Raw genomic sequence first — 23,717 nt, 5'->3', positions numbered from 1 at the left:
AACAAAGAACATAAACTACTACTCCTTAATGTTCTGCATTTTATAGAAGATGTATTCCTGAGAGCAAAAAAAGGAGAGAACAACAATGCACATGTGACTAACCACATCAAAATCATATAATTATACTACAATAGATGTAAGAAGATAACAACATACTTCAAGTAATCATTTATAATATATTAAAATTTATATTTTTATATTACATAATACATACAGTACCAGGCCACTACGGTCTAGAACATTAACCTCACTAAGCAACCTATAAATATGGCCCATCATTGATGAATTTTGAGATTTAGTTGTTGTTTTTGTGTGCATTGGAACATAATTATAACAGCTAAGAGCTTTAGAATATTTTATCCGAAAATTTTACCTGCAAATAATACCACCCTAATGTTTAATATATCTAGGAACCATCTTTAATGACTGAAAATAATGAATCTTAGCATAATAGTACACAAGTCACTAAAGCCATTAAGGCAGAGCTCTATTAAAATAAGGGTAAAAGATGATTATACTGAAGTTTCCAAGATTTTCAAAAGCATTAATTAATCTTAATGTTAATGGTAATTGGACAATCTCTGTTTCACATCTTTATTTCATTAACAATTACATCTATTTATTACATTATTTATAAAAACTGCTTAAACTTTTAACTTTAAGTTGGTCATTGTGACTAAAGTTGCCTTTACTTTATACAATGTGATTAGATAAAAACTAATAAAAAAAACCTCAATCCTATTTGAGTGTAAATCATTAAATGCTCATAGTATTTATTTCTAGAAAGTTTCTGCCTTACATTGTAAAATTAGTATAAATATGATTAAATATCAATAAATTAATAATATTGTAACCATTCTCACGATTTTAATTTTTAGTTACTTGCTTGATTATCACCAAAGAATTTAACTTTGGAGTATTCTGTTCCGCTGTCATAATGTTTTAATTAATTACTTAACCTTTAAAATAGTTAACCTCTATTAAATGTTAAGTGCATATGAATGATAGTTAATTTAAACTATTGTCACACATTACTATTAGTAGTACTTGTAAGTTTAGTTCTGTCGTGAAATAATGTTAATACTACAGTCTATCACAATATAACAAATGCACCAACACAAGTCTGGCAGTTCAGACAGCAGCCAGACCAGCGTTTTGTCACAGTAGCTGTAGAGAGAGTTTTCTAAACTTTTATCTGCACTTCAAATACTGTTTCAATATAAATAGATATTTGTACTATAGCATTAGTGTATGAATCTGTATACATAACAAATTACACGTGTAATCTGCAGGCGTACATGCTTGTGTTTACTTATAGCTATAGCGTGTGTAACTTGGAAGTGCCAGTGATCACCTAATTTTGTGGAACATAAAAAAGTTTTCATAAATCATAGTAAAGGTAACACAATATTTAATCCCAGAGCACATATTTTTCAATATTTTCATGAGGGGTATGCTTTGCATGCCAGTGTTTTGTACATTATTCCATGTTGTCTGGTCAATCCAAAAATTCTTCTTCACCCCTGTAACTTGTAACAGTACTAAAAATTATTATTGTAATTTATACTATTAATATTACTAACATCTTCACATTAATTAATAAGTAATAAAGTTTAACTTGTACATGTAACCAAGTATAAAAAAGCAATCAAATTCAAATTATGAACTTACTTTAAAATATTCTGTAACTTCTAATTATTGGTAAACCGTAAACTTAAAAAAATTAATGTTGTTTAGCATTCGACTTTAGGCTTAGTTACGTTTAATATAGCCTTACGTATAACTTAAAAATTAGCCCCTAGTGACAACGTTTTAAAACATATTTTTAACTTGGAAATTAAAGTAGTATTTGCATCTAATATTTCATAAAGCGGGAAGATAACAGATGATTTTTGCAGCACAAATTAACGTTCGCCGTTAAAAGTTTCTATGAATCATAGAATTAATCACTTAAAAAGATGTTAAAATGTTTGATAACACCAAAATAATTATTATTAATATAATATATTTCTATTTAATATGTTTTGATTTTACTGCAGAAATCGATGCTACTAAAGAAAATAGTTTCGTAAACTTTACACCAACAGATTTTGAAAAAAAATAATGATAGTTTTCTTACTGGTTGCTTTTTTGTATTAGTTTATTATTGGCATTTTCTCTGGCTTAGTCATGTCATAGGCAATATTAATATATATTTGTGTGGGTCATCATTCCAAAGTTCGTTAAAAAAAACAACAAGCTTTTCATGATTTCTTTCTCAACTTGTCCTTGCTACAGAATTTCTCTTACTTTCTTATCCTTAATATATTTTCATTCATTATTGTTGTTTTATTTGTTTTGTGCTGATTCGCTATCCTAGTCTATCATCCCTCACAATATTTAAGTCATTGATATATTATCATTTAAGCTTTCTTGTCAAATTTTGCTTATAAGCAATACCGTGAAGTTTTGTAAGTTTCGCATCATTTAAAGCTAATAATTTTAACCACGTATAATGACATCTTTCTTTACAAACTACTTTTCCTAAAAGCACCAATTCATTGATCTATAGTTTCTTACATGTTCACATTACAGATTAGCGTCTCGCTATTCACATCCTTTTGTTTGTTTGGCTCTTCAATTTAAATTTTTTGTAACAGAAGTCTCATTTTTTTGTAATTAATTATTTTTCAATAACAAGTTCAATTCATTTTGTTATAAGTCACGGCTTTTACATTAGGGAAGAATATTTTTATAGCAAGTACAAAGTATACTTGGAAATTATCGTAACAGTGATCAGAACGTCGTACTGTTATAAAATATATTCTTCCTTACTATATTAAACGTAAATGGTAATAAAATAACACTCATGCTCAGTAAATATACCCAAAACGAAACTACAATTTCAATTTGTTATAACAATGCATTGCATCGTTTCTACTTCATTTAAACTGTCAGACCAGCGATCACTTATTATGAGGTCAGCTTCTATGTACAATTATACACTGACATTTCTCTACATTAAAACATACTTTTATTTGCAGGCTTTTAGCCCTCTTACCGGAGCAAAAATGTAATGATAGAGCTAGATTCAAAATATCAAAATTTATAGTATTAACACTTCTCAAAACACTATTTTTATATTTGAGTGTCACACTGTCAGAAAAATGTGTCTATATCTCTTGTTTAGACTCATCAAACTTTGAAATTTTGTCAAATATGTGACAAACCAAAAGTAATATATTATCGTAGATATACGCATAATTATCTTGCTATGGCCGCCCGCAGCTCAGCGGTAACTTTGAGAAGTTGTATATTATTGTGTAGCTTTGTTTTAACAACAGACGAGCAAGTTGGTGTTGTGCAATCAAAGGAAAATTAAATAACAACTACCTAATTAAAAAATATTATAGTAATATTATTTTACTTGATAAATATATATGTATAACTAGCAGCGAGTTTTTTACTAGATGACGCTTTAATCGTCTTTTACATGATAAGGGAAAGAGAACTACCGGCTTTCGCAGTCCGTGCTGGTTGCCGACAGCTGGTGTGTTAACGAAGAGAGAAAGTCTGAATCATCATTACTAAACTGAGCCAGCACTACTAGCTATTAGTATATGTAATTTAATTTATACCTAATGGGGGATTATAGCTTCGGCGTCTCATCCAGTGTAAGAACGTTGTCTCCTGTGGAATTTCAAACAAATTCTAACAGCACTTCACTGTTTTTTCCTGCTGAAACGATTACAAATACCATGCAAGATGAACTGCTGCTGGAAAAGTCCACCGCTACCAAGCAGACTAGAACGCAAGCACAGCAGTTGTCGACAAATAACGATGTTACAACAAATGGTGAACAGAGTTTAGATGAACTAAGAAAAACGAAAACTGAAGAATCTGGAACTGTAGTAAATGGACAGAGCGAGAAAAAAACGCCAGAAACATCAACAGCAGGAAATGGAACAGTAAGTTCACCCTTGCAACTAAACTTCTCAGATCCCACTCCAGGCACGGCTATCACAACATCTTCACCTAATTTTTGGTCTTCTGTAACGACAGATGACACATTTATACAAGGTATTCCAGCAGTTAATGGAACTTTGTCGTTTCAGAACTTTACTTCCACTCCAAATGTAAATCCTATGTTCAGTACAGGCCTTGGACCCCAGCTAAATATACCTCAACAACATCCTCCACAGAGAAGGGCTATTATTGGTGCTCATAATTTTGGACAGCCAAGGCATCAACCACAACCACAGTCAAATTTATTTAAAACATATTCTAACTGGAATAATCCCTCACAGACTACTTGGTCAGCACCTCAGACTCAAAATACTTTGTCCCCATGGAATACCATGAAATTGGCTACGCAGAAACGATCTGTGCCAAATCTAAGTCCAATTTCCCCACTGAAGAAAAATCCACCTTCTGTTGGGCCTCACTCGATGGTGATATCACCGTCCAAATTCCGCAGAAGTACATCATTGCCAGTTGGAAAACCATTCCCAAATAATATTGGAGGAAATCAATGTTTTGAAATAACAGGTGAAGATGGAAGAGATGGAAACATGAGATTACCATTTCAGGTAAGATTACATTAAATTCTAAGACGTAAATTATGTGAAATAATTGAAACTCGAAGTTATTTAAGAGTGAAATTTATGTTGTGCATTAAACTGTTTAAAAACATTTTTAAATATTACATAAAAGTATTACCATATTGATTAGAGAGTGATAAACTGTAATTTGTTGTTGTAGTTTTTAAATTGGTTGGATGTTTTGAAAGTGTTCTGAAATTACTGTGAAGACCAAAAATGGTGTCAGAAAGTCATTTGGTAGTAGAGGTTATTCATCATCTACCATATCAGATGCAAATCAGAACTTGAATGTGGGGGTTTTACATCTATATATATATATATGTGTGTGTGTGTGTACAAAAAGTAAAAATGAACTAATCATGAACGTGATATAAAAATTAAAGCTTCACATGGTGTTAAGGTTGTTTATTTGCAGTAACCAAGACAATCTAGTTTAAAAGTTCTTATAAAGACAAATTTTGTCCAAAATTAACTCTGAGTTTTTGAAGACAATACTTATTACTCCTAATACTTCAAATTCTGTATGTATTTTTAAATTTCTCAGTCCATTATTAAAATGATCCAGTAAGACCCTCCAGTTTGATTGTGCTATGGATAAAACAAAGGAAGTCTAAAAATGTCTTTCTTTTTATAAAAAATTTTCTTTCTTACTGAAAGAAAGAAATCTAACTTCTCTTTATGAGGCTTTAACTTTTTATGGTTGCACCCTTATTATTTTTATGCTCAATATATTTTGTCTTGGAAAGCCTTTGATAAGGTGTTTTGCAATAGATAGATTATTTAGGAAGTTGGATAGCTTGTGTAATTGATTTAAAAGTGTAAAACAATGGATATGAAATTAGCTTAATATTGAAGAAGGAGCATTTTTCACTTTGGATAAGATAACTGTGTTTTTAAGAGATGTTTTATCTGTTTTTTTATTGCAATGATTTGGGTATTTCAAGTTTTATAGAAAGATTCAGCTTATTTTTAAAAATAACAAAGCTCTTTGGTCTCTTGATTACTACTACCACCCTAGTCAGTTGTATAGAACTCTTTATTTTCTTTCCCTTATTTCTAAAATACTGAACTCTATTGTTGCAGATTTTGTCAAAACTGAAGGTAAAGTATTTCATAAACTACCCACCCTAATATAAAAGTAACTGTCTTAATTGGAGTCATGTCAGAATTTATAATATATTAAACTTTGGTCTTACTGTCTGCATTTTTGTTCATGAAAAAGTGTCTGAATTTATGGATTGTAAACTTTTAAGTCTTTAGTACCTCAGTCATGTCATGTCTGAACCTGTCTTATCCAACTCATCATTCTATCTGAAATTACTGTGAAGACTAAAAATGGTGACAGTCATTTGGTATATAAATGTTATTCATCATCCACCATATCAGATGCAAATTAGAACTTGAATGTGGCTGCTGGGTGTTTGTGGTTTAATGTAAAATGAGGTTTAGCCAACATTATGTAGAGTGAACTGATGATTCTTTCACTTGTATTCAATATTTCTAGGTATATAACTAACTTCTGTATCTCAAGATGGTTGGTACGGGTATTAACTTTTACTAATAAAGCAGAGAACAGCATTTTGACCTTATTAGGTCATCTTAACAAAGGTTAACCTGAAAATCACCTGAAGGTCAAAATGTTCTCTGCTTTATTAGTAAGTGTTAATACCCATATCAGCTCTCCTGAGATACATTTTTACTTCAAGTGGGTTTCTCATCATCACTAATAACTAACTTTTGTTTGTTGTCATTTTGCTTTGCAAGGTGACAAGAATAATTAGTATTTTGATAATCAATATACTCAGTGGGCAGAGCACATTTTATCTGTTGAGTAACTTTGTGCTTATTAACATACTATCACGATGGCAATGTATCAATTAATTAGATAGTTGTAAGAATTATAAATCTTAATTTTACTAGTTGATTGTTTTTGTAATGTTAATTGATTAATCATAAATTCAACTACTGAATAATTGAAGTGACCAAACAATAATAATCAAATGCTAATTTCATGATATTAGTCAATTTAATCATAATTTTGATTAATTTATTATTTTATGTGACACTAGTCAATGTAATTGCTGCTTATTGGTAATGAATAGTTAATTGCCAAACCTATTAGTAAAAAGGCCTAGTTTGATTGTGTTCCTTTAATTTTGCTTTATCTCACCTCATTACCATACAATCTACAACTGCTCTTGACCCAAACCCTGTTGATGTGATTTTCATAGCTCATTTTTAGTGTGCTGTCAAAGGTCTTATCAAAAGCTGTTGGAAAATCTAAATACTTTAAATTCATACCCTTCCTATCAGAAAAGAAAAAAAACGTAATCTTAACCATCTCATTGCCCTGATGTTATATAACAAAACATACAGACAGTAGACCATTTGGTTTTTCTAGGGTGTCCTGGCATACCCATCTTTTACTTTTCATAACATCAACTATTCTGTAAAATGTTGGCTTCCACTACTGTTTATGCAACTGTTATCTTTTTAGAAAAGAAAAACCTGTCTTAACTGGAGTCTATTCCAGCTTACCAGATCTTAAACTTGCATTATTACCTTTAGAATATTGCAGAAATAAGTGATAAGCCTTTGTTCTGTTGTTTTTTCGATCATCTTATATTCTTCAGTATGGTCATTTCTTCCCCTTCTCAAGAGAAAGTGAGCTCAGATATTTTAAATCAATTAAGCCTTCCATCTCCAATATTATCTTAGTAGCCCTTCTTTGAACCCATTGAATTGTCAGCATTATTTAAGAGGTTCCCCCCCCCATATGAACATTTTGATTGGTTTTTAATCTAACAAAACATCATGAGATATACTGCTTATATTATTTTACTGTGAATTTGTATCATAACTTTTTCCCACCTAACTGTCACTACATGTAGCTAACTACTTTTAGGTCCCAAGCAATAGTCTCCCCCAGAACTGACTTAAATGATATCTTATCAAAAACATTAAGGTAAAAATACACCAGATCAATTTCTAACTTAAATTCAGATTAAATGTAACATTTGTAAAGAAGGTTACCAAATTTATAGGATATACTCTGTCTAAATGATATTGTAGAGCTTCTTTAATTGTAGAGTAATAATGTCCTAACCACTGAAGTAAAACCAATTTGAATATTGAACTGTATTACAAAAAAGTGTCAAAGAAAACAATGGACTATTTGTTTTTTCAAAGCTTTACCTGTTTACCCACACTTAAAATAAAACCCTTTTTTTTATTTTACATGAAATAATTAATTTGTGTCTTATGTGGTTTCCTTTAAAGTAGTGACCTCCAATATTACTGACAGCAGCTAATTCTATCATAAGTTTATCACAATTTAGAAAGATAAAGCTGTTCTTGGACTTTCTTTTTAAATTAAGATGATGGTTATTGTAATTTTTAATAGGGTATAAAAGTAATAGATATCCATACATTTCTCAAGAGCAGTTTTGGTTATCTTGTGTCAGTTTTCTGTAAGTACTGCAGAAATACTGTTTCAAACGACACATGAGTTAGAACTGGTGCTGATTTAGTTGCTGGAAATTCTTTCAAGCTTTAATGGTTTGGTAGAATGAAAATGAGGTTGAATATTAAGGTTAGTGTTTAAACTCCTATAGAATTTCTTCTTACAGTTGTCCTTGTAGGAAGATGTTTTAAATATTGTGTTCATGTGTGCTTAGTTCATACTCTTTTTAAACCTTTGAGATGTTAGATTGCATGAATAAATTTAAAATAGTTTGATTTTAATGCTTTTGTGGTTCTTTCAATGTGTAGAAGATAGCATTGATTGTTTGTAGCTCTTTATTTAGTTACTATTTATTAAACTTTACTACTACCATTATTATTTGCACAATGATGCATTACAGAAAAATAGTAATTTGAGTCTTTCTTATGGTACCTTACAACACCCTACTGAATCATAGATCCTGGTAATCAAGATTCTAACTGGCTCTTTATAGGTGTCTGTTATCTTCCTCAGTTACCAATATAATCTTCCAAATAAAGTGTAAGACAGGGTGTTTTCACTACTATCTTCACTCCTCTTAGTGGCTCAGTTTTTAAGTCTGAAGGTTTACAAGCTAGAAACTTGGTTTCAATATCTGGTGGATACAACAGAGAGAACCTGTTGTTGCTGTGTACTCAACAGTGAACAAGCTACTGTCTTCAAACTACATGTACCTTCTCAAATTAGTTAATCTGGTATGTAATTGGTAAGCTCTAGTCCTTGTTTTATTTTTGTTTGAGTTTTACACTGCTTACATCCAAAGGATTTTTTCATGTTTTTCTGGAATTCTATTTGCTGATATTTATGTCATAGTTACTTGGGCCAGATGAAATTAGTTGGTTTTGTTTGTCATTCTGTAACATTGTGTTACAGTAAATCTAGCATTTCCATCTTTGCTGTTACAATTGATACCTTTCCCTTAAAATTTTCAATTGTAGCACTTTGTAAATTCTTTAGTTTCTAATTAATTTTTAAAAAATCCTTTTTCTGCTTATGTATGATCAATATAAGGTTAGTCATATGTTGCCATACTTTGAATATTTCTGCAATTCTTCCCATGTCAAACTTGGACTTTTTTCTTAGAAGTATGAATTTCAAAATATTTCATCTTTTAGCTTAACTCTTATCAGGTGGAATCTTCTTTGTATATTGTACTTTACCACCCCATTTATGGCTCCTTTTTGATAATTATAAATAGGTATATGAATGTGAATGGCTACTTACATTATGCTTATTGTTTTGGTTAGTATAAAAGTGACTGACTTCAGTGGATGAAATAACACTTTCTCACTTTTCTTGTGATTTTTAGACATTACAATATTAATTCTTTGTACATTTGAATTTACACACAGCTGTGTGTTTTTGATTTTCCAAGCTTTTTTTAAAGAGTTTGTTATTATTCATAGAGAAATAAACTTAATATGAACTGTTTTTAAAGTTACTAAAAATAATTTTTCTAGTTGTTGAAATGGGTCTTAATTTGAGCAGTTATGTAGGTACTTTAATACATACCTTTAACTTTAACTTTCTGCTAAATGCTTTCTTAGAACATAATAAATTTTAAGTAGTGGCATCAGTGTAACTATATGGTAGCAATTGCAATCTAGCATTCATTTCATTACAGTAGAGTACAAATCATTTGGATGAAAGACCTTACTGTTTTACTTACCTATGTGATAGTATTGCATTATTTTAATGCATGATTAATTTTAGTCTGATAACCAACTTGCCGTGTCTTAAGTTTTTATAGAATATGCAAGAATAATGGTGTGTTTCATAGGTAATTTTCTAATAGTGATGCCATTTAAAACTATTGTTCACTTAAACACTGAAGTAGTTAATGTTTCATTTGATGTCTTATACAAGTTTTTATAGCAATTGTTATGGTATTAGAAAAGTTTTATTTCTAAACGAGTTCCAGTATTTATCTAAAAACTGAGACTCAAGTGATGGTCAATATCTATAAAGATCAGAGTGCATGACCCAAGTTCCCAAGGTGATGTCAAATAGTTGCATTTCTTCTCCAAGTTAGCATCACTTTATAATAGTTTGTTACAAGCATACCTTGATTAGTAGCTAAAGTTAAAGATGTTATAGCTTGGACAATTCATATTCTAGATGAAATCCAAGTAATCTTTGTAATTAAAATAAACCCAAACTAATTCTGTTTTGATGTCGAAGGTAACTTAAAGAATGAGGAAAATGTTTATATTAATACAGCCTGTCTTTCAGAGTAATCATTTGTGTATAAAGTAACAAATATTCCTTTTTACTTCTACATGTCTAATTTCTTCTGTGTACTTGTATGCCAGTTGTACATATATCTAGAAGTTATTGTAAACATGTACAAGATGCATAAAATGTTAACTTAAATATTTCATCAAATATTAAAATAGCTCGATTAATTTTTATTATTGTTACATAACTTCTTAACTAGTTAATAGTTTAATATTTTGCTGTAATTTAAATAGTTATATTAAAAATAAATAGTTCTAATCATAATTTCACAGAATGCTATTCTGTTCAAGTGTATTACATTTATAATAAAACCTAACAATGAAAAAGTTAATTGTGCATATAAATCAGTTACTAGTTTATTTCACTTGATTATGTAAACCACAACATTACTGAAATGTTCTAAAAGTATGCTAGATGTTCAATTTTGTTATGTAACAAAATATTAGGAGAGCCATCTGTGTAGAAAACTGTTCTCACTTTATTGGATTATTACTTGTATCTGCTGCCAATAATTTTTTAAAATATTTTTTTACATTTCCTTTTCCATTGTATATTTTAAGTATATACATTGATTTTCTTCACTATGAGAAATTTGCAGGTGGCTCTGGAATAGGCACACACAAGACAGGAGTTTACAGTACTTAGTTTGGTCTTTGATTGATCTAAAAATATGTAATCAGACATGGAAGTTTTTATGTCTAATATTAATAACTGTTATATGCATAAAGTGCACTGATACAATTCAGTTGCAATGGTAATTTTTGGTTGAACAATTTGTTTAACTGTAGGAAGCTGTTTTGTATGTATTTTTACATTTTTTCCATAGTTTACAATAACATTTTTATGCACTGTTTTTTAAATTTATTGTCCACTTGTCTGTTTTTTGTATTTCTCCAACTTAAATGTATATTCTGGAAACAAATGTTATACCTATGAAATTCTGTTTTTAGTGCTGCTCACTTTGCTAAAAATTTGTGCTTAACTTGTATTTTGTCCAAACACTTAACAGTTGAAACATCAGTAAGATTGACATGCTTTACTAATGAAATTTAAAGTTTTTTAAAGCTCATCACTGAATGCTGTAAAGGAATTGGTACATCACTGATATTAAGTTTTATATATGTAGAAAATTGAACTTTGTTTTGATTTGTACTTTTGTAATGCTGTCTGCTCCACCTTTTAGCATTGTGCTGGAGTATTTTTAGACTTCAATATTTTTGTACCATGTGATTCACAAGAATACAAAACATTAATGAAAAACAAAATAACATAATTGTAGTTTTATAAAATACTTTATATAGTAAAGTGGGGATAGAAAAAGGAACCTAAAGTGATTGAAAAAAAGGGTTGAGTTGGACCAGTGCTCAAAAGGGATAGGTATTTGCTTGCTTTCAGTACCTGGCAAAATGTCAACTATTCTACCAAACGGGGTGAAATAAGTTGCAGATATGATACTGAGAACAGATGAAGGATTGTTCGAGTGATAGAAAGTGTAACAAGGAAGTTAGAACACCATAGGCAAAGCAAGCTCTGCATTTGAAAACTTGAACAACATTTGAAAAAAATGAGGATTTCAATTTCAAACAAAAGTGAAGTTGTATTAAGTTGTATAATTAACCATGTTTGTGGATGTAAAACTTAGTTGCTGGATTCAGAAAAGCTGGAAGTAGTGTATAGGAGGATTAAGCAATGATCCCTTAAGTCAGCCATCAAGGAGAAATTGTCAATTTTGGTTTGAATTTTATACTATATGGCAGCTGTAGAAAAGCACAGGAACTTTTATGTTATCAGAAGATAGAAAACACCAGAGGTAAACCACATATGAATTGGAAGATAACTGTCCAGAAAGGCATGTAGTACATCAGGTGCTACTTGATACCTCAATAAGGTAGGAAAGACTTGAACTGAACTTAACCACTTAATTTTTTGTTTTTTCTGGAATAAAACCTGATACACTAGAATGTGTAACATTTTATTAAAATCAATAAAACCGTTCAAATATGGAAAAAAATGACAGAAGTTAGAAAGCTGTACAAACTTTCACTTAACTGAATATTCTCCTTTTCTGAACATGCTTTCTGGGATGCATCGTTTCTCTTTATTTATATAATTGGATTCCTTCCTTTTCTGGACCATCAATACATTTTGGGGGATAACTTCAGTAGATATGTTTCCAGTTTTGGACATTTCTAAAATTTATTCATGAGGAAAGCTGAAACTCATCCAAAGTACAAGTGAAACTGTTTTTTTGTTAAGCATTATTCATTCCAAAACAAGTCTCCCTCACTTTTGAACTTTGACAAGTAATGAAAGTAAATATCAAGACCAATCTATCATTCGATTCACCAACTGTAACGGTTATTGTAGTTTTGGGGATTTTCACCTTTTGTCAGTAACTCTCAACATAGGAAAATCAGTAACTGATGATCAGACTTCTTAGACAAATATTTTTAATGTCTTAAACAACTTGTCTGTTTAATAATTTAGAAGAATAAATTAGTAACATCATTACTACGTATTCTTCTAATGCTGTATAAACATGGGTTTATAGGGATGAGTAAAACAAAAACACCATAAATATAAGCATTTTGAAGTGTAATAATAACAAGAGCCATAAATAATTGTCGCAAAGTGGATATTTGAAATTGTTAGGTCGATCCCTTTGTTTTTTATTACAAGCTTCTTTTTGTACGGACGAAAAAAACTAAGCTACTATAGAGAAGGCTCAAAATTATTGTGAACCTCTATCTTGAATCTAAGAAATGTGATCAATGTAAAAGATTAGGCTTCTAGTCATTTTTGGTAAAATATAGTATGACGCATGCAAGCCAGTGCGTTATCTGCTATCCCACCTACAGGTACGTGAAGTCAACAATAATGGCACTCGTAACACGGCAATCTTTAAGGCGTTCATTGATTGAAGCATTCTTGACGTCACGTATGACGTAAGTATGTCGTGTGAAATTGTTAATACGAATATGGAATTCATATCGCTAACGTTTTATTGTAGTAATATAAAAATAACAAACTTGTATGAACGTTGATTTCTTTGTTTGTTAGTTGCTTAAATGTGTTTCATAATTACCTTAGCGTATATACAATGTTTCGACTCGCTTACCTTTGGTAATATGTTGATAGACCAAGTTATGCGCCAAATAGCACGTATGATCTTGCAGTATAAGATTGACAATATAAAAATTAGATTGTAAATTAAATTTTTCAGAGAGACTTGTGGAAAAAGTACTTAAACTATATCTGTATTTATTTAGGTATTTTCATCTATAAACACATCTATGGACTTTAAATGGATATGTACGTCATTAACAATAAATCTATTTATATTCGAAAAACCCTTCATTTCGCGTTGGTTGTTTTGTGAGTTTTAAATGTTCGTAAACATTCTGGTTAAACACAAATTTTAGAACGTGTGCAAACTGTTAGACGATCTAGTAGTTTGTGTTCTGTATGGAGTCATAAGTCAATGATTGCGCTCGACAGTTTGGGGCTGTGGATACATTTCAAAAGTAACTATCAAATCCCACTATTCGATTAGAATTGCCCAAGAATTGGCTATATTCTCTCTAGTCGACAGTGAGTTCGAAATTATGTAATTCTTGCTACGATTAGATGAATGTTAGTGAAACGTTTATATTAATGCTACTTAGAGATGTTACATGATTGGCTTTCCAACATTGCACAAGCAATATGTAAGAAATACTCATTTACAGGCGATTATATTTTTTCAAAGACTGTTTCAAGAAAACTTTTTAAGAATAGTAATTGTTTTAAATATTTGTGAAACACTTTGGCCTGTAGTATGCATGTGTAATTTTACTTCTTCCGATATTCATTTTTTAAAAGGTATTCTACTGACAAACTGTTACTACTTCAGCGTAAGTTTATTACATTGGTAATATTTTACCAGGGTTATGGAATATGAAGTTATAATAGATGTATTCAAATATTAATGATACTTATACTAACATCTTATTGTTAACTCGTAACTATTGTATTGTAACAAGCCTTAAAAGAAACGTAGTTCATTGTAATTGTCTGCATCAAATTGTTCACTGCTGATGTAAAGTGTTCATTGATGTGAGAATAAATTAGGTTCATTCTGAAATATTAGTGAACGTAGCCTTATCCACAATGGCAGAAAAAACAACAGTTTAAACCAGACAACAAAAAATAATTTTTGTATTTAGTTATTGTCATAAAATAAATGTTTGTGTAAAACATTTACTACAAATTATACAGAAAAAAATGGACTAGTATTTTAAACTATAGTAGTTTATGTTCAAATTAGCAGAGCTGAGCGATATAAAAACAAAACGTATACTTAAAACGAACATGACAATCCTTTAACCCCTCCAAATTTTTGTGTAAGAAAATTAATGTTCGCTGATTAAATATAAAACGTTAAAGCACATTATATTCACCAATATTTATTTTAATTAGAGATTTATACCAAAAAAATCGTGTCCTAAATCTTATAACTAGTATGTTTAGAACGTCTTTAATTGTGTATAGCGTGCATGGATTAACTAAGTATTAACTAAATCGTTGCTTAAACCGATATGTTTGCAGCCTGGTTGCCAAGGGCCGAGTAAACTGATTTTGCTAATATTTATCGTTTCGTTACCTGTAGCAACGGTTGTCAAAAACATGCTCTTAATGAATAAGACTAGTTCAAGTGAAAGTAACTATTCTGTTTAGGTATTGGTATCTAATTTTATTTTACTGCCATTAAAGTTAAAGGTTAGTAGCTTTGAGGTTTGTGTATATCAGTGTGATTTTACTTTTGGTTGCTATCGATTCCGCAGTGTAATTAATCTTGTGGTTAAAAGTTGTTTCGTGGACGGGTGTGAAGAACTATAGGGTAAAATCGTCAGAAGAACAAAACATGCCACTGTCTGAAGACAGTGACATCGAAAACTCAGTCCCAATTTAAAAATACAAGCATTAATTTGAGAACTTAGGCTTCATGATTGGAGATGATCAGTGGCATTTACATCAGGGTGACTTGCAGACAGACCCCTTTAGAGAGTTTGCTTTATGCATTCTCAGTTGAGATATGATTTAGTTGTACGGTTTATAATGCTCCCGTTCGCTGCGACTCCCACTTAAACGAAAATGCCTTTTTAATGGGGGGAAGGGGTGTTGTGTTGCCTTAGGTGGTCATTATGTAATTCGAACCAATCAGATGAGAACTATTGTAGATTGGATTTAATGTTAATTTGAAACATTAGACTGCAGCTAAGCCGTGCAAACAGTCTGAGGTAATTTGACTTTTTTGATTTAAAACAGACAATTCTTAGACAAAAACAAAAGCCTGTTTCCTTCTATTTCTCAAATGAAATAATTCACGGAAACGCCATTGATTATAAATGAACGAACTATTGAAAAGGTTAACTGGTGCAGCGACAATTATTATTAATTTCTTGGAATTACGTGGCTGTATACAACTTCAAATGTATTAACGACAAGTGCGAGCGAATTCTTTCGTTCCAAAAGCCTTAGTGACACACAGATGTAATTATTAAAGGATCAAGACCACGCGCACATGTCATATTTAATATTTTTGGAACTAGAAAGAGTAATTGGCTTGTATAATAGTGAATAGATTATAAAAGATCAAAGCAATATTGAAAGTAAACATTTGTCTATAGGTTTTAATCGCTGGCCATACGAAAAAGTATAGTATTCATCAACTGAAATGTAAATTATTCTTTTTTTAGTAATTTGTACACGTTTCTCCACGCTAAATTATAACTATGCAAGAACTATGATTTAACCATCTTTTATAACTTGTAATTGTTTACAATAACATTACATATTTCATACTATCATTTATTCTGTGTAAGAATAACACTTGCATTCTTGTGTTTGTAACAGAAGTTGTACAAGAATAAAGCTCTTTTTTATATATTTTTTGTTTATATTTTTTTAATATTTCATGTTTTTCATACTGTAGAATAACTGTGTGTAATCGATTTACAGACTTCTTTGCGTTTTTCTGTTGATCAAACACAATTAAAAGAAAAATTAACTTTTCGTTGGTGCAATGTTGAAGTTGCACACCATGATGAAGAGGTATCTCATTTTAGACTGTTCTAGTTATTTCCATCCTTAATACATCAATAAGATGCGGAAATGCAGTGCGCCTTCCGCGGTTGGCAACGTGCCAACAACTATGTTCCAGTTGACAGAAAGATGCATGTACATGTACATACAGTTTACGGGAAGTAACTTGCCACTTGGTTGCTTGCTATTCTTATGGGCCTTACCTTCCAGTGCGCTAGGCACACACACGTAAAAAGCAAGACTTACTCGTTATTAGGCTTTTGAGGGGGAACTCTTGCCTGATCTTTCTATATATGAATACAAGTAATTTGTGAAATAGTTTTTGACCTGGATGTAAAATATAATTGCGTAACTACATTATACTGATAAATATATAGTATGTCAAAGGTAAATACGAATTTAATTTATTAGTAAGTGGTTGGAAAAGTTAGTTACGATCTGGATGTTTTTACAGGTGCAGTCAAAAATACAGTATCCAATGATGGGACAACTTTAGAACGATATATAAATACATTTTGCTATAGAGAATGTGTGCGCATATGAAATTGTTTTGTGCGTATGTAATCACTTTGATAACGTTTGCATGTGCTAATGGCGTACCGTGTTTCTCCGATAATAAGACCTACCCATAAAATAAGACCTAGTGTGATTTTTGGGGATAGTTTTAATATAAGCCCTACCCTTAAAATAAGCCCTAGTTAAGAGTGGCAGGAAGAGGAAAGAAATAAAAAAATAATTAATTTATTAATTAGTTTAATAGTTAGTTAATTAGTTTGTTTAAGTATTAATCAGTTTAATAGTTTAATAATAGTTTATTTTAAATGGTTAGTTTAATAGTTTTACTTTGTAACTTCATTTTTTTAATATATCAAAATAAGACATCCCCCGAAAATAAGCCCTAGTGTCATATTTTGGAGTGAAAATTAATATAAGCCCTGTCTTATTTTCGGAGAAACACGGTAGTAAGGCAGTAGGACACTAACTAAGCTGAGGTTTGAAATATCAAACCGTCAAACCTCTTTTACCACAATCGTAAAATTCTGAAAGAAATGGACGTTATGTTTTTAATTCCTGTTAATAAAAAGGAAAAAAAAATATTGATTTTACTGTAGATGTAAAAGCAGCGTTTTTCATATCTCAACGAACAAACAACCTGCATGAATTATGTTTGGTCAGAGAAGATACTGAAATTCTCGTCCATAATTTCCTAAAATGAGTAACTTCATTGTTCAAAAATGCACAATAACATATTGTATAAAGCTAACGGTGAAATATACAATTCAGTACTAACAAATTTTAAGTCTTGAATTAATGAACAAAAAAGTCAATTAAATTGCAATTCGGCCTTAGGGATAAAATGTGTAAACTCTTCACATAAGATTGAATTTGATGTGATTCAAATAATTAAGCTAAAATGAATTAATCACAAGAATCTCTTAATTATTAGATATAAAATGATTTTGAATAGATATAGCCACATATACAACAAAAGTGTAAATATATTCTACAGATGGCATTGGCTGATAGGCAAATTTTACAAGTGCCCTTGTTATATATAACAAAAAATACGTGATTTTTCTGCTTTCCAGAAAATTGAAACTTCTGCTGAAAAGCTTACAATTTTTAATTGTATATTCTACTGTTTTATACAATAAATTATTGTAGATTTTTAAATGTTGAATATTCTTTTATGAAATTTTGTTTCATCCATCTTTGTTCAGGAAATTGTTTTAACAGATCGAAATCGTTGAAGAAAATCAATTGTATTTCACCACTCATTTATCACATCAAACAAAACGTCTTTGTAGTGACGGGTCATATGTGGCCAAATGATTAAACTGATGAAAATTCAAAGGTTCATGGTTCGCAACCCATTCCCGTAAAAATGTGCTCCGCACTTTGGAGTAATAAGTACTCCCTTGGATCGATGGCAAATCCTACATCTCGATAAGACGAGACTAGCCTAAAATATTTGGTTGTTGGGTAGCTGTCTGTTAGCTCAAAACTAGGGTTGGCTATATTTAAATGCTTTGTGTGAAATTCTGAAACGAACTTTACAGCAAAATTAAATGGTCTTTAACAGAAAATAAAGATTTATTGCAGGAAATATTTGTTACGCAGACTATTATAAGATACGTCTTAATTTCATACACACTACAAAAACGGGTGAAAGATAATATGTAAATGCAACAGAGTCAGAACTATCATCAGATAATCAGTTATTCCCATCACTTAATTTGTATGAAAATTATGAATTTTATGATTCGTTCTTTGATTTGAAATGCAAATTGTCATTCAGTATACACGTCTAATGAACATTTGAGTTATATTTTTACATTTTATGATGTTTAACCTCAATGTCAGCTATAGTCGTAGAACAAAACGTTACCAATAATAGTTGCTTAAACAGGGTTTTGATGTCTTGTCGGGCTCTCGGTTGTTTTTAAAACTGTTTCCATAGCATTTCTAGTGTTTAGAGTTGGTGGACGGGAAGCGACGTCTTTCCTAAGATCATCCTATATGTACTCGGTGAGAATAAAATCCAGATATAGTGCAGGTAATACCATTTAGTCGATCCTTTTTTGTCCTCTTTAAGAAAAGTGTTGACCATCTTGGTACGGTGGGAGCAAGCTGTATCACCCGTCAACACGGGGTCGTACGATGTAGTCCTTATAATGAGTATGGGTATTCAAGATACCATACCATGAGATGCATATCTTCAATGCTGCACAGTAATGCATGTGCACTATCAATATTTTGCGCCCACTTCCAGTAATATTCCTCTGCATTAATGCTCTTTTAGCATATTTTTGTATCTCCTCGATTTTGTAATTATGAAAGTTTTTCTCTTATGTTATTACTAGTAAAATGTGTATTTCAGAATCGCCATTGGCTAAGGCACTAGTTTGTTCACATTTTGGCCAGTGGGTAAACTTTTTATTGCTCCTAAAATCTTTCTTCCTGAGGCAGATACTAGCCTCAGTATAGAGATTTATATCTATTATTAAAAAAATATATATATATATACATGGCAAATATTCACTTTAAGTTTTACATTACTGACAATATATTTGAATGCTGCGTAATAATCAGTTATTCCTATGTATAAAGTATTGAGCTGATATAAGCAGAAATTTCTGACAGTTTTGAGCGAGAATTAAAAATGCAAGTTTTTTTTTTAATTCGCTGAATGTTTTTCTTAACTAAAATTATTTTGTCTTGGTCTTCAGCATTTTTATGAACAACTTGGAAGAATATTTTGGTAAAAATATCGGTTTCATTTGAACGCATTTTGTGACGAAGAGTTCTAAGATGAAATATTGGATACCCTAAAACCATTCGTCTTTCATGGTCATTTTATATTTTTACCTCACGATAGATTTTTCCCAATTTTCTGATGCCCCATGAACTTGGAGTAAGTACCTCTAGTACTTCGTGATGTAGAGGTTGGTTTGCACGCCAATGCTTTCTTCTGTCCAGAGCTATACTTCAACCACTGCCATATGTCTCGCGTTTCGCTATCAAACATTACTGGATCTAATTTTCTTTAAGTTAGTATATACCTATTCTTTGGCAGTAGAATGAAGCGTGGTCCATCTGAAAAAATATTGCTTCACATGATGATCTGCTAGGTGTATTTTTAGCACCACTGCACTCTTTTGTGCATTTAATTTAATGAAATTCACCTCGTCGAGTGTTTGAAATATAAATGTTACTAGGTTTCTTTATTTAAATGATTCCCAGTTGCGACTTCGAACACTTAATTTGACTTCAGAGAAGGTGCCTTCCTATTGAAAGGAGCAAGAATCACGTACATCGATCGTCTGCTTGTGTATTGGATAATGCTTTTCCTTGCTGTTTTGAAACATTCATGTTTTTCAACAACTAGGTATGATTCATGGATAATACAAAGAATTCTGTGATTAACCTTAAATTGAAATGTGGGACAAAACATAGGCTAAATGACCAATCATTTGCATTTCATATCATGTGACTGATCGTGAGGTGCTTTATATTCTTAACTATAAGCTGAATAGATGACATTGTATAAGTGTTAATCTTGTCAAATCTAAGTATTTTAATTTGTATCGGCCTTTTATCATTTTGGAAAGTGTACGTATGATTTAAGATCGATGTATGAGTAAGGATATCGAAATAACTTTTTTTTATTCAAATGATAAACAGCAAAAACTTTAATCTTATTTCATGAGTGGTTCCATCTTGGATATAAGTTACTGTTTTGTATTGATTCAAAGTCCGTAAGTAATTACAATAAGCTCGTAACAGTAATTTACAGTTGTTTTTTTAAATAACTTATGAGTGGTTCTAACAAAGGCTTATTTTTTACATTATTTATCCAATTCGTGACAGTTATTTATCCTGGATAGATCTGACATAAACATGTTCCAGGTTCCAAGTTAAATGTTACAGACAGAGGGGGAAGTGCTTTCACCCAATTTGGTCGATTATCTCCAAAAAATATTCCGAATCAGTGTGCCCTTACGTAAGGTGCACCAGAACGGTGAGCAGCCTGTCTTCCGCCTATTTATGACCCAGTAATTAATTTTCTGGTATAAAGAATTTTATATTTTTCTTATGATTATCGTATTTCAAACCCTAAAATTAGTAACTTATCATAATTCTTAAGGAGTTTTCCGAAATGTTTTTCACGAGCAGTTTATTTTTAAAAGTTACTAGTAAAAAATTTAGAACTACCATTACAGTGTATTGGCGAAAGCATCTGCTGAAATGCCGAGACGTCTTTCACTTCAAATCAAGGTAAAATTTGTACATAGAAAAGCAAACAAAAATTAGTTCTATGATGTTCGTGCAGTGGAATCAAAACCTATCGCCAAACATACCCTTTCGTCCGCGACGTTATTATGTGATGGTTTTTCTCACTTTGTGTTGGTAAGTAACAACCCAAGAGTTGGCAATAACTTATGCTGACGAGCTAGCTGCCTTCCGTATGGGTTATCACTTCAAAATTAGGGAGAGCTAACAAATATGACTCCTAAATAGGTTTGCGCGAAATTCAATAAATTGTACAATTTTAGCCAAAACGTGATACATGTTTATCTTTATTAAATTCTCACAGGTTGAACAGTTGTTTTCATAAGTCAAACTATAAATGCGCTTGCAATATCGCTTTTAACTCCAGAAATGTGGCAAATTTTAGCCCTATTTCTAGAGAAATATAGGCAAGCATATGTGTTATGTAAATAGTTTTTGAAAAACTGACGTCATGTCTTGTGTATGTTTTTATTTAAAGTTTGTAAATTTACCCCTCTATTATAATATTTTATGAGATATCCAAAAATGGTAGCGTTTTAAATGTTGACTATGTAAAAAAAAAAATGCTGATTTGAAATTAATCCTTGGAGTATGTTGTACCAGGCTACGCAGCAACGGTATGTCCTTCGTCGATGTGTTGCTATTTATAGAATCACTCGGTTTCATCTGCACTTCCTCTGCATGCAACCCGCGCGTGCGTGCAAGACATTGACAATGTGTAGCTCGAAGGCGTTACCATACACACTGACTTAACAGTCTCCAATAAACTGCATTATATATCATATATACTGTTTATTTACGAGTTGTGATGATTTTCTCTGCGTGTATAGGTGACATACATAATATTACTTAAAATAATGTAAATCGCATTTATATATGTAGGATACTTTTGTACTATTTCACACGATCGTTTTTCTTTAGGGAAGTCCCTGAATGTCACAAGAGCTTTTTTGATTTGAGCAATATTTAATGTTGATTGTAAGCAAATTACAATCTCACTTAAGTTTATATTTAAATGTGTACCAAAAGTTTCAGTGTCCTTAAACATAAGTATGTGCAACATGGATAAATACGTTCGAAAAACAATAATAATAAAAACTTCCAAGAATGGTACTAAGTGTGTGAGGTAGTCTTTCTCTTAAATAACGAACTGGAAATTATCAGTTATTTGTCACTTTTCAAAGTTTTCGATGTGTAATTACCTAATTATTTTTCTTGCAATGACAAATATAATTAGAACTTAACTCTGGATAAGAGTGTGTACTAAATTAAATAGGAATAAAAGAAGTGTCGAGGTTTTGTACGATGGGTAGATTTGGACTAGGAATCTCCGTTATTTTAGCTGTCGTCCGATCTTCTGTGTTAGTCTTAATGCTACTACAAAAAGATAACTGAGTCGAAGGTGACCTGTCTTTTATAATCTTTGACTGCAGTAAAAGTGAATGGTACAATTTCCTGTAGAGTTATACGTGAAGTGAGTATTTTAATCACTGTAATATTTATAAACTAGACGAACTAAAGGGTTTACATAATAACTAAACTTTGATTCACCTTCTAAAAATTTTTCCGTGAAAACGTAATTAACTATACCGAAATTCAAGATACATTTACCTATTTTTGTAATGTGAGGAAAATGAAGTCTGATAGGGAAGTTATATCAAATAATGTTTGTTAACTAGGTAAAATATGTTATTCCTTTTTAAAAAAGCATAATTTATGGCACCAAAATGTCGTTTAAAGAATTATCACCTAAGCACCGTTTTGCTTAGTTTGTAGGGATGGACTGAGAAAGACTGCCGTATTCAATCTGTCACTCTATGCTACTTACAAATAACAGCTAGAGATGAGTTGTAACCGTACTTGAGCATTAAAATTACCATTATCGAGTGTTTCACAGCTTGAGACTCCCAATATCATTGAAAAATGTTGTTAAAGTAAAGAACTGGGAACCAGGTAAAGAGACAGTGTTCTATTTTTCTTTTCCTACGCTTGTCAAAAAGTGTGGCAATGGCTTTAGCACGACAGAAAGGCATTTTAAGAATAATTGGAAATAGGCTATAGCTCAAGCACGGTATAAACTGAAATAAATCAATTTTAGTGTAAACGATGTTATCATTACCCTTTGAAGTTAGATTTTTTACAGAAACCTGATGACCAGCAAATAACAGATGTACATTCGATGACTAATGTATAGAGTACTCTATTTTGTACACATACACTCGGTGTATTTAGGGAATCAACCCTGGTACTATGTAGGAAGTAAAGGAGTGAACAAAAATCAATACACACAATGACATTTGAATACATACGTTCATAGAATAAACAAATTTTAAATTAGGAAAAAAGAGCGTCATAAAATAGATATTTTGTAAATGTTAGATGATGTAGGGATGACAGTGTTAAAACGTAAGTAAAGATGAATATAGGAATGATACAGCTATACAGTTTTCACAAGTTATTTAGTTACTGTAGGTTTCTGAACGTTAAATTCCAGAGTCAAGATTAAGACCAGTGATTAT

At 31.1% G+C, this 23,717-nt stretch overlaps 2 protein-coding genes across 9 annotated transcripts in view; one reads left to right on the top strand and one right to left on the bottom strand.

The window, feature by feature from the left end:
• LOC143255673 (E3 ubiquitin-protein ligase MARCHF5-like) overlaps positions 1-1,793 on the bottom strand; it is a 35,325-nt gene extending 33,532 nt beyond the window's left edge. For 3 of the 5 annotated variants that reach the window (XM_076511713.1, XM_076511717.1, XM_076511714.1), the window contains exon 1: positions 1,672-1,793. The gene's annotated coding sequence lies outside the window, so the exon portion shown is untranslated. The remainder of the gene's footprint in view (positions 1-1,671) is intronic. The other 2 variants (XM_076511715.1, XM_076511716.1) reach the window with 1 other exon arrangement.
• Positions 1,794-3,487: 1,694 nt separating this feature from the next.
• Positions 3,488-23,717, top strand: part of LOC143255670 (cytoplasmic polyadenylation element-binding protein 2-like) — a 131,658-nt gene continuing 111,428 nt past the window's right edge. For 3 of the 4 annotated variants that reach the window (XM_076511708.1, XM_076511707.1, XM_076511706.1), the window contains exon 1: positions 3,488-4,568. In XM_076511708.1, the coding sequence (XP_076367823.1) occupies positions 3,621-4,568 (948 nt within the window). In that variant the 5' untranslated portion in view covers positions 3,488-3,620. The remainder of the gene's footprint in view (positions 4,569-23,717) is intronic. The other variant, XM_076511709.1, reaches the window with a different exon arrangement.

The sequence above is a fragment of the Tachypleus tridentatus genome, chromosome 7, assembly GCF_004210375.1.
Source record: "Tachypleus tridentatus isolate NWPU-2018 chromosome 7, ASM421037v1, whole genome shotgun sequence".
NCBI classification, from domain to species: Eukaryota; Metazoa; Arthropoda; class Merostomata; order Xiphosura; family Limulidae; genus Tachypleus; species Tachypleus tridentatus.
The sequence above is the reverse complement of the archived record's forward strand: the minus strand, read 5'-3'. Positions and strand labels throughout refer to the sequence as shown.